The sequence below is a fragment of the Aplysia californica genome, unplaced genomic scaffold (assembly GCF_000002075.1).
Source record: "Aplysia californica isolate F4 #8 unplaced genomic scaffold, AplCal3.0 scaffold00027, whole genome shotgun sequence".
Lineage (NCBI taxonomy): Eukaryota > Metazoa > Mollusca > Gastropoda > Aplysiida > Aplysiidae > Aplysia > Aplysia californica.
Genome location: NW_004797297.1, coordinates 1,875,155 through 1,893,376, shown reverse-complemented (window position 1 = coordinate 1,893,376; position 18,222 = coordinate 1,875,155). Strand labels below are relative to the sequence as shown.

The 18,222-nt window shown below is 37.3% G+C and overlaps 1 protein-coding gene and 1 long non-coding RNA gene across 4 annotated transcripts in view; one reads left to right on the top strand and one right to left on the bottom strand.

Moving 5' to 3' along the window:
* Positions 1-14,807, top strand: part of LOC101857310 (ribonuclease P protein subunit p29) — a 30,885-nt gene extending 16,078 nt beyond the window's left edge. For all 3 annotated transcript variants that reach the window (XM_005091258.3, XM_013090350.2, XM_005091255.3), the window contains exons 2-7: positions 3,216-3,322; positions 5,371-5,426; positions 6,612-6,829; positions 7,211-7,279; positions 12,667-12,842; positions 14,063-14,807. In XM_005091258.3, the coding sequence (XP_005091315.1) occupies positions 3,280-3,322; positions 5,371-5,426; positions 6,612-6,829; positions 7,211-7,279; positions 12,667-12,842; positions 14,063-14,199 (699 nt within the window). In that variant the 5' untranslated portion in view covers positions 3,216-3,279 and the 3' untranslated portion in view covers positions 14,200-14,807. The remainder of the gene's footprint in view (positions 1-3,215; positions 3,323-5,370; positions 5,427-6,611; positions 6,830-7,210; positions 7,280-12,666; positions 12,843-14,062) is intronic.
* A 1,043-nt stretch (positions 14,808-15,850) lies between these two features.
* LOC118478929 lies at positions 15,851-17,858 on the bottom strand. Its single transcript, XR_004859370.1, has 2 exons — positions 17,475-17,858; positions 15,851-16,427 (listed from the first exon to the last, which is right to left on the bottom strand). It is a non-coding gene; the product is annotated as an uncharacterized LOC118478929 (long non-coding RNA).
* Positions 17,859-18,222: the final 364 nt, after the last annotated feature.

Genomic DNA, 18,222 nt, shown 5'->3' with positions numbered 1-18,222 from the left:
TCCTTCTGAGGAGCTTAATACTTACTAGCAGCAACAGTCATATCCTCCTTCTGAGGAACTTAATACTAACTAGCAGCAACAGTCATATCCTCCTTCTGAGGAACTTAATACTAACTATTTCACCTTGCCTTGTTGCTAGGTGAACTTATCATCAAGATTTTTCAATTTCTTATTAATTCTGCCCACGCCGACTACTGCGTAATGCGCCAGAGTCTGGGTAAACGCCTTTTGACCTGGACCGACACCACCCCCCCCATCGATCAAGATTTTCTAGTAGAGCCTACTTGACCTGAGCTTTCTTCAATCAACCTTTTCCTTCTTGTGTTGATACAAATTCACTCTTTTTATCACATTATCACATTGTAGGGGGTCCAAAGCCCACCACATTTTTCAATATCCTTCGAAAGTTTCATTTTAGTTTCAACTTTCTTACTTATATCTTCAGTATTCAAATAAAAAAAGTATCTTTGGCCGTTACTGATAATGTTGGTCACTCTCGTACTACCAGAACTAGTCATACCATTGACAGCAGTTGTTTGTTTACATCAGTTACATTAAAAATCCAGAGTTACTTGCCCCTGGCTTCTGGCTCTGCAGGGGAATTTTCTGTTCAACCTTACGAAGTGATTTGGGGTAGGGTAGAAAAGTTTTATTTTCTCCTTCTAAACTTTAATCATTTTTAACAAAAATGACATTTCTAGAGATCTAAATGATATACCATCGAACATGCCTTAACGGAAACCTGTGTAATGCCTATGACAAATATTTTTATCGAAACTGTTTTATCAGAGGAGGAATCCCGTAACGAGTGATCACTATGGAACAGAGTATAGAATAGAGGGTTTTACAGTGAGGGTTTAAGCTAGGGTTTGGGTAAGGAACATTAGGGGTAGGGTTAGAGTTAAGGTTATGGTCAGGAGGTCTCTTCTTTATTATGTTTGTTGGGATGGTCCCTCATTCGGAAGTCCTTCCTTTTTTGGAGACATTTATTCTGCAAACTTTAAAAACAAATTTTCATCCAGCATGAAATCTTACTTCCACCTCCTTGTTGATGTGATTATACATACAAAATTTTCTCCTCAGCGTATCGTCAAACCATTTTGGAATCAGAGAGGCAATATTGCTTGCGGTAACCTATAAATGTAATCAAATCAACATGGGATGAAAATAAGTACCGTACGACGAAATTGAAAATTGTTGAACAAAAACAGGTTCTCCCAATGGGGGAGGTAGATCTGCTCTGAGATCATATCATTTATAGATCATTCATAGCAATGCATGCGTAAAATTCATGTCAGAGGCCCACCCGGACTTTTGACTCTTACCATGGCTTTTTCCATTTCGTGTGTCCGTGGGGTAAATTTTTACTTTTGGACCTGCAGACAGATACACTGTTTTAGGGCCTAAACTGCTGTATTTTTTTTTTTTTTGCTGCAGAACACACTTTTTAAAAATCCTTTGCAAATCAATTGTTTTCAAGAAAATATCAAACCTGATTACAAAACATCAAATTATAGTGAAATACATGTGCCTTCCTCCCCCTAAAACACCCCGGATTTTTTTAGATCACCCCCGTGTTGTTAAAAACAAGTGAAATACTATTACGCAATTGGGCCTATTGTAATATGGTTCGTATAAAAACATCCACACTCAAAAACTAATAATGTGTAGTGGGTATAAAGTCAAAATTAGCGTAAAGCAGATAAAAATGAACAAGACCAGTGCTTCGGAATATCTGAGCATGAGACGGGTTCATGAGTACAATAATACTGTCCGCGGTTAAAGCGGGAAAAAGATATATCGCACTGTTTAATCTTCTCGGGTATTTGCGTGTCCATTCCATTAATCAATGAAAGTCACTGCAGAATAAGGTTCAGACTAGACAGTTCTGACCCGTTTTTAAAAAATCATGATTATGTTAGCCTAATATGAGCCCCAGAAATATTAGGTGATTTACAAATACGCCTAAAAATATAAAATTTGACGTATTTTCATCGACACCACATTTTAGCGCATGCCTATTTGAGATTTGTGAAAAAGGGAAAAAGTGTATCAGGCAATGTGGAAACATATGCCTATAACTGGCTCACACCCTCCCTCTACTTTTTGTTTCTGACATCACTGCTCACTTTTAGTGCTTCAGTCCCCCCATACTGCCATAAGCTGACTAAACACCTTTTTTTATTCACAGAAGTTTCGAGAGAAGTTTTTTGTCAACGTAACCATTATAAAAAATGTGTTCTTCCGAAATTTGAAGTCTAATTTATTTAAAAGCTAGTCACCGTTTCACTTTGATTTTTCACAGAAGAGGGTAACTGTTTAGGCTTTCGATTTAGCAAATTAAAAAAATGGGCTCCCAAATAATGTTAATGAAAAAAATGGTTTTGTCAGCTTGCGGCAGTATTATGAAGAAGAGGGAGACAGATATAATGTTGATTGTATTTTTGGGTAGAGGAAGTGGGACTGGTGTGGACTAGAAGACAACAAATTCTGCATACTATATGCAGCATGCATCAAACAATAAAACAACTGTGCACAAATGTGAGCTCTGCTGAAGTCAACAAATCCCTCTAAGTAGTTTGTGGTTGGTTCAAACATCCGTTCCTGTTATGAAGTTGAAAGATACCCACCCCCTTCTCTGTTTTCTGGCAGGCATCAGTATCACGATCACCCACAGCTCATATTTCAACCAAAAATAAGCAAGTGTGGTCCAAGAAGTCATTCAGTAGAAGTCTAATGGCGGGCCTTGAAATCCGTCTTACAATCTGATTCACCTAAGAACTCGATTTTCAAATGTAGGACTACCACTATTTCTAGATTCTCACTATGTTTATTTTTCTCTGTTCGCAATTGTTGTGGTATACTGATTTAATAGTAATTTCATTATTATTTTTGTCCGTTTTGCTGGTTGTACATGTATTATTAATTATTTTTCTGTTGAGATCTAGTTATTTCTATTATTTTTCCTTTGTCATCTCCTTTTTCTTCTCCCTGCGTTGCATGATGATGATATATATATATATATATATATATATATATATTTACTCTGGTCTTTATGTACAACAAATGTCAAACTGAATTCTGAATGTGCAGCAGTGATATAGGCTAACATAAATATTGGTTTGGCAACTTTGCCTTTGTTTTTATTTGTGTCAGTTCTCAGCTGTTTCTTATCATGACCTTATGGTCTGTTGCTTTCTTTTTTTTTTTTTCAGAACAAGCTGATGGCCACTTTCAGAAGTCTCATTTCATAATAGGACTGTCCCAAGTAATTCCACAATGGATCAGGAACCTTCTGCCAAAGACTTAACCGTGACAAATGGTTTGTCTCAATGTTTTGTATGATGCACACAGTCGAACTTGTCCTTGACAACCACCCATTGTCGAGGAGAAAATTTGTCATTTAAATTTAAAACCTGTGGTCCTCTTGGACAAAGTTATTGTAAAAACGCAACGGGGGATTGGGAAGTGGTCATTTGTACAGGTGATTGTCTTTGACATGTGATTGTTCGAGCAGATTGGACTGTACATGTACAGAGGAACCTCGGATTCAATGAAGTCATCAGGCCTGACCTTCAATAATGTTGAATCAAAGTGTTCATTGTATTAAACATGAGGTTTTTGTATAGATAATTACAGGCACAGAGCAAGTAATGTGAAACATATTTGACTTCCTCAATCAAAAGTAGTTTGGTTTCAAATGAGAGTCATTTTCGCTTCTTTGATGTTTTGCCAAAGAAATACTAGAAAATTCCTGGAAAATACACGAAACTCTACCAAGCACACATTGTGTTAAAAGGCTGATTCATTCAAATGCACGTCTGTGTCATCTATCATCTGCAAAGATGATATTGTTTGCTGAACTAGTTATGTTGCTGTGTATGGAGGTAAAAGTCATAAGTGAGGTTCCACACTGGATCAGGAAAACTAGCCATCAGCGAGCAGTAATCATTACTGACTCTATGAGCACACTACAGAAGGTACAGAAAGGGATGCTATATGCGGACTGGAAGGCTACGATCAGGGAGAGCAGCCTGGAAAGAGTGGCCTGGATCTTCTGCCCCGGCCACGCAGGGGTAACCAGCAGCATGAGAGCAGATAAGCTGGCTGGAGAAGCAAAAGTGGGAGGGAATTTGACACTGGACCCACCAACCGTCCTAACCGCTGTAAGGGAAAATTTGAGGAAGAATAGGCCAGATAACGGTTCCCACACCCTAGGTAGATTGAAGGAGGAGGGGATCCAAAGAGGAGAAGGGAAACACAGCCATCTGTGCGGACCAGTCTGACGGATCTCCAACCAGATTATGATGGAGAATATAAGCAGACAGACTCTGGGATGGATCCTGAGGAGGGGGGAGAGCAGAGATGGACATGTTCCGACTGTAGTGACCCCAACACTGTGGACAAGGTGTGACACAGCAACGTTTGATTCCACAGTACAGTTCAGCACGCAATTCATTACATAGATCTATATATCAAGACACTAGCTTATTCTTTTAATATTGATCAGTACCCAGAGTGGAAAAAATAACTGTGACGCATTTGTATCTCTACTGACATTCCACACCCGGACCACTTGTACTCAATTCCCCCAGACACACACACACACAGTCACATGTCACACGTGTGCTGGCCACCTGAACAACCCCGACACATGCTATGTGTGCTTACTTATAACGCGTGTGTCAGAATGAAAGAAGGCTGCTGATAGGTTGCATAAGAGGCTTAGTGAATAATTGTTAAAGAATCAGGTGCCGTGGATGGTTTCCAGGAGCCGATAAGGTTCGTTGGGGGGAAAATGAGCGAAGCCATGTCATCGCAGGCTGTTCACCCTGTAAATGACTTCGTTGAAACTGAACCTGCTCATTAATGTGTCCGTTGAATCAGAGTTATTTTTATTGATTTTTATTGATTTCTAAAAATGGGGAATCCAACTGGTTTCGTTGAGTCCGAGTTCCTCTGTTTATGGCTTTTATTGAAGTTGAAGATTATCAAAAGAATTTTTTATTTGTCAAACAATTAAAAATGTAGTTGTGCAATATGTAAAAAGTATATTTATCCTGGAAGCTAAAAAAGTCTTCTCATTGGATCAATTTTTATGATTCCTTATTTTCTTAGAAAATAGAAATTTTGAGAGGGAAAGGATATTAAACCATTTTCTTGTTCAGCTTTTCTTTAAATGACTTTTCTTTTTTTTTTCAACGCTGTGTTTATCACGTGCCTATGTTTTATAGTTCATTCAGTGTTCTTCAAATGCAGCTGAAATAATTATATGTATTATGTAACAACACTACCTCTTTAATTCATAATCTCAGAATCATTTACTTTTTAATGAAGTGAAGATGAAATACTTCTCTTTGCATCTTTCAGCTGAAGCTTACCAAGAACTAAGTCAAGCAGATCTTGGAGGCAAAGCAAATCAAATGGTAAGAGCTGTGAGACAAGGTGACTTTGTCTCTCTAATCATCTTTTTGTGTTATCGAATATTTTTGGGTATCATCTTACTGCATCTTACTATTTTGCGGATTTCACATTAGCTCATGACAAAATTCTATTAGTCATAAAGGTTTTTATAAATGCTAACACTTTTTTCCAATTTTATTGTGTGTGTATCCTCTGCTGATACAGTTTTGTCTACTGTCGGTAGATGTGACATGGAACAGTATGATGCAACATATGTCACAAAATAAGAATATACCGAAATACAAATTACTAATGCTGTGCAGAACACATATACTGCTCACGAGTTCTCAAGCCCTTGATGCCAAGCTTGACACTACTAGAATGCTCTGTGCTCGAGTTAAGGGACACTTCTCAATAGGATTATATGCTTGAGTATCACCGCAATAAACATCTTTGTTTTGCAGACATTACAAATTACTGTATTTTTGTCCGATTTCAGTCATCAATTCCCCAGTTCCATGACTGATAATATTTATACACAACACGCTCACTGTCTGCTTAATAATTAACGTAAACAAGAGTACCACTTAGAACAAATACGCCTGCCTGCCTAACACGCAACTGAAAAGTTATCTCATGTAATCATCCTGACTAACAGGTGAAGAGTAACTCTCAACACTATATGCCTGTGGGTGGGTGGCGGGTGCTCTGGTGTTGTTTGTTCCTTCTTTCCTATCAAACATCTATCATCCTTATCTCTCCTCCTGTATGTAAGTCTCTTGTAACACATCTATTCTTCGGCACTTATATGACCTTATTGTGTTGCAAGTGCCGTAAAACTCTTACGAAAATGAAAACACTAGTTCACTAAGCCTCAAAGTCATTAACTTAATTAAATAAAAGCAAACTCAGCGACTCATCCCACTGTCCCCATGTGACACAATGAAGTAACATCAAAATGACAAGGGAGGAGAGGTATATCATAGTGTATGGATTGGTGGGTTGTGAATGGGGGGGGGGGGGAGACTAGGTTTCAAATCAGATTCTTTGTCAATAGAAATTAATACTTTTTTCTGGACTATCAAGTCTTTGGTTGAGTTGTGTTAGTAGTAATATGTGATAAAATAAGTAGTAGTGTATGTACTATTTATATATTTACATATTTATATGTGTGTGTACATCTATTATGTCTAATGTGAACTCTACAGAGTAGCGGTGCTCGAACCACATACGTGACTTCATTCCTTGGAAAGCATTTACCTACAAACAGATTGAAAACCGACACAGACTTGAGCGCTAAGTTTGAGTCTGTGGATTGCTCTCGAAGAAGGAAGAAAAAGCGTGGTAAATCCAAGGCTGGCGTTGGTGCACGGACTAAAGTGAAAGCAAAGCTGGACTGGAAACTGGAATGTGGTAAAAAGACAAGGTAGTAACTGTCTGTCTAAAGTCTAATCTATCCATTTGAAGAAACATTTTGCCTAAAGATGTTGTTTATTCCAGCTTCACTTCTAAAGTTCACGATTTTTTATCTACTTTCATCACAGAGGGAACTCAACCAACTTGCTGGCTTTTTAAAATTTTCCCCTTGTACTCTGAACTGTGAAGTGTGACATTTTCATGCTTCAGACATATTGATGTGAGGTGGTGAGTACGTGTTTCGCAGTTCAGGAGTTCTGTAATCTGGCACATAAATTTTAGATTGAAACTGCCACCTGATGCAGGTACAGAATAACACTGGAAACACTTACATGCATTTGTCTACCATGAATAGGAATTCAGTTATTTTCCCCTTGTTTTCTCCCTGCAGCTATTCTACTTACTTGCCTCTCAAAGAAATGTGGACAAAGTACATTGAGGAACTGATTCAATTTTCAAGGTATGTTTATTTTTTAATGAAAAAATTGAGCTGGAATGTCTAAATGAGCTTGAGATTTACTGTTTGAAACCAGTTAACCCCTTTCGTACCAAGTAAATTCACCACGAGAAGTTTTCTGTTCCCATGTAAATTCTGGAACTTTTAAGGTAAAACTTGTATAATAAGGCATACCAAATTAACTGACTAACTCTAAGAGAGGACCTCTCAGCACAGACTTTATATCATTGCATAAGATTACTTTTTCTTTTGTTTACCTTGACATGTAATTTCATCTACTGTATGTAAGCTGTAGTGCTGTGTCGAGCACTCGTTACTCCCCAGCGATTTTATCTCCTCCCCTACTGTCGCTTTGATATTACATCAACGTGCCCCATATTTGTCTGTTGCAGCACTGTAATGGGTTATGGGGCGAGAACGGTGGGGAAAGTGGCTGAGGTTTTTATTTCATTAAATAGAAGTCAGTGATGTCAAGGCGTATAGTGCGGAGAGTTGCTCTCTTTGGGTTAGTCAGTAAATTTGGTTACTTTTAAAGTTGTGTGTTTTGTTCAAGTTAAGCATTAAGACGACGGTATGTGTGTTTGTGTAGTCTGTAGTCAGTCATGGCACTTGGAAAGAACCTCTGTTTTTGCACTAAATGAAAAGTTCCCAATCAAAGTGGTTCATTTGTACATACTATTGGAATAGATGGAACTGAAACGCTAAATAAATAAATAAATAAATAAATGAAAAACATATCAAAAGAAAAAGGTAAAGAGAATCCGGAGGCTGATACAAATAAGGTCCCTTGCAAAGATCCACGGGACTCTCCTCCCCCACCCCCCTTACGTGCAGTTGTTACAATTGCCTCCCGTAACGCCCATCATGCCTTATGAATATGACTGTAAATAAAGAGTTAAACCCTATTTAGTAGCTTACCTTAGCTCAAGTAGTACCGTATCAAGGGTTTGCAAGGGGTAAAGTATTGAGTAGTGCACAAGACTAGTAAGCAGTGCTCACTTTAAATTTGATTCAAAGTAAGAAGTGTCCAATTCTCATGATTAAAATTTGCATTTTATCAGGCGATTGATTTCTGGATGCACTAGGTTTGAATTAGTATCTTGTGGTATTTTGTCTAATTTTTGTTCAGCTGACCCATCCTAATATGGAAAGAGATACTATTGACATAAATGTAGTTAAATGTTACTGATAGAAGTAAGAACTGGGTGGCTTGTTGCCAAATAAAACGGACTAAAATTTCCCTTCTTCTGATTCAGTGTTGTATACCTATTTTCTTCTTATAAGAAACAAGCAGATTGTTTCTTTTCCAGTCCCTGTTGTTTTAATTTATATTTTTCTTGGCGAAGTAAGAATAGGAGGCTAACATCTTTTGGCATATTTTCATCAGGGGGAGGGGGCAGCTGAAGGCTATTTCGCTTGTTAGTGGATCAAATGTTACAGAATTTCACACATATAACAAGCATAGTAAGGAGTCTTAACTCTTTGCCATCACATCTCGCCGATCGGCGATGTTTACCGCCCAGTTTCTTTGGGTTTTCCCCATAATGCCTTTGCTTTGATGGCAAGGGTTTTTACAATATGAGCCTTATGATGGCAAAGTGTTAAAATCCACAATCAAATATGAGGCCAAAAATTCGTTTCCTTGGATATGGTGGCCATATTGGATTTTGTTGACATGTCTAACTTAATTAATACTGCACCTATTTTTTATGGTAATAAATTGGGGTGTTTTGCCTGCATCTTGGCAAACAATAGATCTGCAAATTCGTGTAATTAATTTTTCCTAAACGTACTAGAAAATTTTTAATTAATTTTTTTCCGAGGTGATATTAGCGTTTGCAAAAAATCTGTGAAAATCCACTCTCCAAACACCACCAACATAAAAATTTCTGTCAAAAATTCGTCACACATATTTTTAGTATCAAATCTTTTCTTCATTCCGTGAAAATTTCATGAAGATTGGACGAAAAATGGTGGAGGAGTTATTAAAATTTTTGTAGAGAAAAACCACATTTCGAGAAAACAGACGATAAAGAAAAATAAAAGATTGACTTTACTTATAAGGAAATGGTGGAGACAAACATAATGAATTTTTCCTAAACGTACTAGAAAATTTTTAATTAATTTTTTTCCGAGGTGATATTAGCGTTTGCAAAAATCTGTGAAAATCCACTCTCCAAACACCACCAACATAAAAATTTCCGTCAAAAATTCGTCACACATATTTTTAGTATCAAATCTTTTCTTCATTCTGTGAAAATTTCATGAAGATTGGAAGAAAAATGGTGGAGGAGTTATTTAAATTTTTTTAGAGAAAAACCACATTTCGAGAAAACAGACGATAAAGAAAAAAAAAAATATTTACTTTACTTATAAGGAAATGGTGGAGACAAACATGCCCGGTATGGGAAGAATAAGGCTTTAGAGGGTTCTTATGCGATGAAATAGTTGTAAGAGAGGCTGAAGAAGCTAAAAATGCCTACAACTTAAAATCCATAGTTTTGAGCCGAATTGGGACTTTCGGGGTTAACTTGCACATTGCCACTTGATGCATGAAAACAATAAGATATTTCACTTAACATTATTTTCCCTGTAAGAGACGGTCATTTATCCATCAAAATTTATATCATATCCTGCTGATATGATACATATTAATAACTAATTTCGGACATTTTAGATTTTAAACCTCAGTAAATTTAGCATGAAAATGTTTGTCAGGTCAATTGAAGGCTGGGAAGTGCTTTCTCTTTACCCTTCCAGCCCCAGCCATTTTTGTGCACTCCGTAACCCCAGTCTCAGCCTATACAGCAGTATTTCAGAAAAAGAGGCATGCATTCTAAAAAGTGATGCAGTATTTTCGTAATGAGTTTTAGATAATAACATAGAACAATGTTTAAAAGTAAACGAACAAATATTATGAAAAATAAATTTTAGTTAGGTTCACCGCCATTTTAAAAAATGCGTGAATTTGGTATCTCCCTCCTTCGAAACAAAAAATTTACCGTACACTCTTGGGACAATGGGAGGTACAAGTGCTGCTGAAAGTATACGCATATGGGGCCGGAAGGGTTAACTTGTGGCAGATGGACAAGACATTCATCCTTGTCAATTCTTTAAAAAATGTTCTGAATCTTCTGCATTAGCCATCCACTGTAAACTGGTCAACATATTAAAATACTAGTTCTTGGCTGAACTTGTCTCTTGAGAGATTTTCTTGCTCTCAATTTCATTCTTAAAAATTGAATGAATAGGAATTTTTTAAACATTTATGAGAATCTGTTTCAGACACTTAATACCACAAAAGTGAAGGGTACTTTTACTCGCAAAATTTTGTATTTCCCTTGGGAAAAGGGCAAATTTTGGGCTTCTTCAATAATTTATGCTATGCTTGTTTTCTCCTTCGCAGTGGCTATTTTTACAGTCCTGTAAAGAAGGTTCTCTGGGCTATTTTTACAGTCATGTAAAGATGGTCTTCGGGGCTATTTTTAAGGTCCTATAAAGATGGTCTTCCGGGCTATTTTTACGACAAAGATGCTTTTCTGTACTGAAGTTGAAGTCTTTTTCACTTTCAACTTCCGAAATTAAAGTAAGCGCCAAAATGATGGAGGAAGCTTCTCCTCAATTCGCTGTTGGACAAGAATTTTCAATTTTCGAAGTCTTGAAATACAACTGATGTTGATTTGAAATCAGCTGCTGTTACACTCTATAAAAGATGTACCCGCACAATTAAAATGCACTCCAGGGTTGCCCCAAGAAAATGATCAATGAAGCTTTGAAATACAGCGAGATTTACTTTTTTTTTATGGTGAAAGTGTTTTACGTGCTCGCAACTGTATAAGGTCATATGAGCGCGCGGGACTCATTAAACATTTTCAGTTGGTTGGAAATTTGGAGTTTTGCCTGGGTGGTGGTCGAAGCCTACTCTTATCGATTTTCGACCATCAAGGGATCTTTAACGTGCATAACTTGCACAGGGGACCTCCGAGATTTTTCGCCCTTGTCCGAGTAGGTTAGGTGTAGATCTTTCCTACCAGAAGGTCAGGGGTGTGGCTGAAAGTCAGCAGTGAGAAGGAGCCAAGGAGTAGCAGTAGAAAGGCTGCAGAAAGAGTCAGAAGCCCAGAGGAGGGAGCAAAGGAGGTGAGGGGGTGGGGGAAAAAAGTGGAGACGAAAGCAGGCGACAGAACATTGCTAGAGAGCAGGAAAGGAGGTGAAAGGAGACCATTTTAGAGAGGAAAATTTTTCCGTCGCTACCCGGATTCGAACCAGGGACCTTTGAATGAAAGGAGAACACTTTAACCTCTAGGCCACGAAAGCCCCCATACCGGTCTACCTTTGTTTTATTTTTTTGTTCGCCCGTGTCACGGTAAGGGATGAAGAGAAAAAAACACTTGACCATTTCATTTCGCACATGTTTTAACGGAAGAAGAAAAACCTAACCCTAAAACTTACCTTAATCAGCCCCCCTCCTCCTCCCCAAAAAAAAAGAAAAGACTACAACTAATCAGGGGGGCTAATCCTGACTCTACCTCTACCCTTACCCCTAACCTTAACCCTCAACAAATATAATAAAGAAGAGACCCAACTCCTAGCCCTACCCCAACCCCAACTCTAACCCTACCCCTTTCTTTACCTCTAAAAATGCGCAAACTACCGTAATTTTGTCATGACTAGGTCGGATGCAATCTCTGATTCCTATTAGTGTCAAGTGATTAATGGGAGTCGACTCCTTATAATGCCAAATGATTAAAGAATCAAGTAATAGGAGTACAAAGCTGAATCAAATATAAATTAATGGCTCTAAACACATGTACGCGCTGCTTACAAATCAGAATAGCTCCCAACAAAAATGACAAAAATTAGATATTGCAAAAATGACAAAGTTGTAAAGCAATTAGATCTAATAAAATCCAGTTCCTAACTAGATCTAGAATCCAGATTTCACATTTGAATGACAACAGCACTTCTTAGCTAATGAAATATCAATAATAAGAACAACAACATCAGATGTAAGTTCATGTACATTTTTCATGTAATCTAATGACAGTAAAAGTAACCCTGAACACCATCTTTACATGACCGTAAAAATAGCAGCGAAGACCATCTTTACAATACATGACTGTAAAAATAGCCCCGAGACCGTCTATGCAGGACCATAAAAATAACCTCTAGAACCTTCTTTAGGGGACCATAAAAATAGCCGCTGCCTTTCTCCTTATTTGGCCATGCATCATAGTTCTCTTCACCTCTTTATATCACCTGAGCACTGAGGTAAACTAAAATAAATAGGCCCTTCCAGAGTTGTTATGAAGTTGTTTTAACTTTTCTTTTGTAAGGATGTTGAATTATAAATTGTCACTTTAAATGTGTAAAATATGTGGTTTTTATTTCAGCTCACCAAATTTAAACTTACCTGCAGCAGCTCAGAAGATGATGAAGGCTGATCTTCATGGTTGTCCTCTGTCTGTGCGAAAGTCGAAGTGTCCCAGTTACATTGGAGTTTCAGGCATTGTTATTCAGGAGACCAGAAACATGTTTGTTTTGGTGACGCCTTGTAATGAAATCAAAAGTAGGTTGCTGTACTGTAGTGTCTTGCAAAGTTTCTACCTTGATAATTAGTTATTGATGATTCTTCTCCCTGAATACAGGATTTGGTAATAGAACAAAGGGTTAATGGTGGTGGCTGAAGTTTCAAAATTCAAACATCAAAAAGAAAATGATGTTCCGGTCTCTCAAAGAACAGACATATGAATTTATTGTGCCATGATGTAAGACGCTTGCTGACTTTGCTCACACTTTGTAGAAAGTGAGTAAACAATAGGAACAGCGGTGAACACAGTTGTTGGCTGATGAATTAACTCTGTCATGAAAAAATTTCAAGCAATATCAAATAGCAATAGCTGTTAGAGAGCAGTGTCTTTTACTGAGACTTAGCCTTGCTATTCAGAAAAAGGTGTTGCTGGGTGTGTTTGTTTGATTTTTTTCATATGCTATTTCGTTTGTATAATATAAAATTAGTTTTATTCTTTTGTGTTCCCATTTCTAGGACTAATTTCTGAAGAAGCTGAGTAAAATAACGTTTTATTTACTTTGTTTTATATGTTTTCAGTGCTTGGGTAGTAAAAGATAGAAGAAGTGGTCTGATATCAAATTATGAGAAGTGCAGAAGAGTACTATCAATCAACAAACATACCTTTATATTACTATTACAAAATTACTGCAAACTTTTTTTTTACCTGCACCAACATATTTTATCATGGCTACTTAGTTTGGTAAAGTGTTATGTGTTTTTGTCATAGAGGTATTTTATTTATACATAGATATTGAATAAATGAATACCCTAATCCTAGATATTTGTTTGCAATCTACATTAACCTGACAGACCCTGTTGGAGAGCAGCGATCACAAAGGGCAGCAAATCATATGAAGCTTCACAAAGTAGAATTGATGAAGCCAAGAAAGAAGCCTGCAAGTGTGCAAGCTGCACAGTCACATGTAGAAGTGAAGCTAATGTATGTTCAAATTGTGGCCAACTCCTCTTTGCCAGTGTTGGTCTCATCGGCTATAGCAGAAGTCACAAGTCATCTTTATCCTATTTTCTTTTTTATGTATTATGTAGCTTAAAAGACATTCCCCTCTGTGCATGAATTGGTCATCATCAGACATTGACAGATCAACTATTATTATTATTACTATTACTATTACATCAGCGTACGTCAGATTATAGATAGACTCCGTGCTCTTCACTAATGGCCACTATTGATTTTATTGTTTTCTTTCCTTTTTCAGGTATTCCTAAAGCCAACAGTATATTCACTATAGTTTTGCATGATTATGTCTTCACAATCCACGGGAATCAGTTCATAGTAAAGCCCGGAGATCGTGCTGCGAAGAAATTCAAGACAAAGCCAAGTCTTGACCTTTGATCTTATTATATTGTGAGTGTGTGTGTCTGTGTGTGTGTGTGTAGATGAGTATGTTTGGAATGTGTAAAAATGAAACAATGGAACAGTGGCTAATCACAAAGGAGCACAACAGTCAGGAACTGTGGATATCTTTGGTGTGTTTTCATGATAGAGTAGAACTTAATGAGGAAAATAAACTAAAGAGAATGTAAAATGACAAAATTACAATATTACACAATGTACTGTTTTTAACGTTTTGAATTCATCATCCAATTCATTTACTGCTCTCATTTCTTGATTTTTCATTGCTGAGAAAGATTAATAATTTGCTTACGTTACTTCCCGACTGAGTTAAAGCTGCTTCATAACTCTAACAACAGAATTTTAAAAACTATTTAAAATTGAAGGGAAGTGAAAAAGAAAATATTGAAAGCATGTACATACACATGTATGTGGTGTGGAAATGATTTTACCAGCAGCCTACTAATATTGATCTGTGCTTTATTGGTGGTTACCTGTAAATGATATATATATATTGATATGTGTTGAGTAGGTCTGTTATTATTATTATGAAATGGTTCATAAAAATGTAACAAGTGTAAATAAAGATGAAAATTTGACATTTCAAATATGCTTTTCTTTCATTACTTTCATAATAGTTGCACAAATTTATTAACACGAGAAGGTGACTCGTTCTATCAGTGGAATTAAGTTGTTGCTGGGTATTTTTTTGGTTTTGTTTTTTGTTTTCTTTTTGTTTCTTTTTTTTATGGGGTTGGGGGGTTACTTATGTTTTTTCTTTGAGTGTTTGACATGCCCTCTAAAATAGTTTTACTCCAGTACCAACAAATTTTTTTTTACAGTGTCGCTGTATTGCACTTCTCAGAGTTTACATAACTTACTTCATCAGTAGAATGGCAGGCTGTCTTTAATCTTTGCCTCTCCTTACCCTGCTTTTTTCTCTTATATTATGTCTCTGTATTTGGTCGGTTCCTGTCTGTGGTTTGTTTCTATTTCTACTTCTTTTTCAGTGCTCCTATTTTCTGTATTATAGCCCTCTATATATCTGTTTCCTTATAAACCATAATTGTAAATGTGCTGACTTGCAGTAAACTACATGACTACATGCACAAAGTTACTGTTGTGTGCATTGCTCAGGTGGCATTGTAACAGATAAAGTGGTAATGGTGCTACTGTATATTTGCAGGTAGGAATGAAATTGTATGTTTATAGCTTGTTCACTTTCATCTGTCCGCGTTTAAAAATTCTAGTTCAGGGCTTTGAATGAAAGCTGTACACACTCTCAAAGGGGTCCGCAAATTGGTTTAAATCTTGACTTGGCAATAATCACAAACAGAGCTTTGAATGAAATCAGTATATTTATAGTGTACTCTCATAATGGCTTGAAAGTTTGTTTAAATCTTCAGGAGACTAAGATTTTAAAATAGAATGTGTTGAATGGCATAAAGTAAATAAAGAGATTTGCCAGAATGTTGTGTGATGAGTATGGTCCTTCCATTGGAGTAGATTCATAACTGTTGGTTTGTACTCGCTTGAGTTTAATACACTTTGTATAGTTTTGTTTTGATGGGTTAAGAATAAGAATGGCAACTTAAAAACATGAAAGCAAATAGTAGGCAGAGTAAACAAGTAGATATCACGAAAGCCTACATCAAATTATACTTTTTAATAAGTGTTGATTCTCCATTATAGTAAGAGGGTGACTGCTTCTCGTGTTCGGATGCAGTGGATATATAGATGTAAAACCATTTGAAGACAAATGAAGACAAGACGGCTTTTTTTTTCCATAGTACATGTACAAATGACATGTGAAAGATAAAATAGGTTTTTCTATTGTCAGCAACTGGTTTGTGGCATGAAACGGGACAACTGACTTGCAAAAGAATGAGTTTTGGGTAGAAATAAAAGGGAATGTAGGCCTACATGTACAAGTAAGTAAAATTTATAATTTCTAGATATTTTAGAAGGATGGTAGTATTATTACATGCGTATCCTATATATATACAGTTGAAATTGTCTTCTTCTTCTCGATTGCATAATTATTTATATCACACTTGAAGTCCGGTATCTGTCCGCCGTCCTGCTTAGTTCATCTGTCGGCCCGTATAGAGCTTCTCCTGTAGTACAGTGTCTGTGGAGTTGGCCATGTTTCCTCTCTCAGGGCCTTGAAATTGTCTGAGACTCAACTCAAGACAGCACTCATTGTCGAGAAGACAAGTGGCTGTCTTCTTTCAATGTTAAAAAAAAAACGCAATGGGGGGAAAAAATAGGAAGTAGCCATTTATAAGCCTACGAGTAATTATCGTACAGGTGGCCATATAATAAGCATTAAAACAGGTTCAGCTGTAAGATTACATGTGCTAGTATTAGAGTAGGAATGTCAAGATAACCCGGTATACATGTATCAAAATGATAACTGCCTTATATTACATATATGTTGAATTAAATTAAATTGTGACGTTCATTTTCTTTCTCATCCGAACAACTCTTACTAAGGGTACAATAAGGGGTTCAAATGGCCTAGAGGTTAACGTGTTCTTCTCTCATTCAAGGGTCCAGGGTTCGAATGCGGGTATCGACGGAACAATTTTCTTCTCTAAAATACATGTATTGTCTCCCTTAACCCCTTTTCCTGCTCTCTAGCATTGTTCTGTTGTCTGCTTTCGTCTCCTTTTTCTGCCCACACCCCTGGGCTCTTGACTTTTTCTGCAGGCTTTCTACTGCTACTTTTTGGCTTCTTACTGCTGTCTTTCGTCAGCACCCCTGACTCTATGGTAGGAAAGAAGGACACCTAGCCTTCTCGGACAAGGGTGAAAAATCTCGGAGGTCTCGTGTGCAAGTTACGCACATTAAAGATCCCTTGGTGGTCTAAAATCGATAAGAATAGGCTTCGGCTGCCACCCAAGCAAAATTAATAATTTCCTACCTACTGAAAATATTTCATGTATCCCGCGCGCTCATATGACCTTAATCATGCAGTTGCGAGCGCTGTATAAGACTTACCCCCCCCTCCTCCCCCCCCCCCCCCCCCAAAGGGGGTTACATTGTGTATGTTTATGTGCTTGATAATCCGTTTATTTTCTTAATAGTTGATAATGAAAAGACTGTAAAATTAGATCTTCCAGTTTGGCCTTCTTCTTCTTGTTACTGAAACCAGCGCCTTTTCTTGACAACGAAACAACTCCACATCAGAATCCATATTAATCCGGCTGCTCTCCATCGAATTCTATGATCTACAACAGAAAAAGCAAAAACAATGCTTTAAAATTAGAAACCTCGTCATGCTGACATTTTGCAAAAGCGTCTAAACCACTCCTGTTTACTGTTACACTACCAAGCCAAACTTATGTTGGTAATTTCAGTTAGCTACATGTAGGCCCATTTCTTTTTTCTTGGAATCTGAATCAACTGGACGAAATCATGTAGTAAGGGTTGCCTTAACCACTTTCTGGGAACGTTTTCTTTCCAAGAATTCCCTGCAAGCTGAATAGACTGATAATTTGAAAGTGAAACTAATAATAAAACTTACTTCTGAGAACGAGGACGAGAGAAGGTAATAATATTAAAGCTTCTGGAATGGAATGTAATGACTTTGCTCTCGTGTCAGTGATGAAGAACAGTACTGTTGTTTGATAGCTCTTCATACTATGTATACGCACCCGGCTGTTGTTTCACGATAACCCCCCCCCCCCCCCTCCCCTTGCCCTTGTCACAGTAAAGGATCAGAGAATAGAAAAGGTTCCGTATATATTATTATAAATATAATCCGTCAATCAAATTGAGTCGTTGTCACAGATAAGCTGAAGTAAATACAGCTGATTTATTAGTAGCCTATTGTCCCAATTGTCTTCATGACTGCCTCAAGTTATTCACAAGCGGGACTACATGGACTTATGGACTTTAGGCTACTATCAATGAGATTGAGAACCACTCTTTACGTTCACAAAACATGTAGGCCTATCATAAAAATGCGTGTTTTGTTTGTGCGCCCCCCCCCCCTCACGCCCTTTTCCTTTTTTTTCA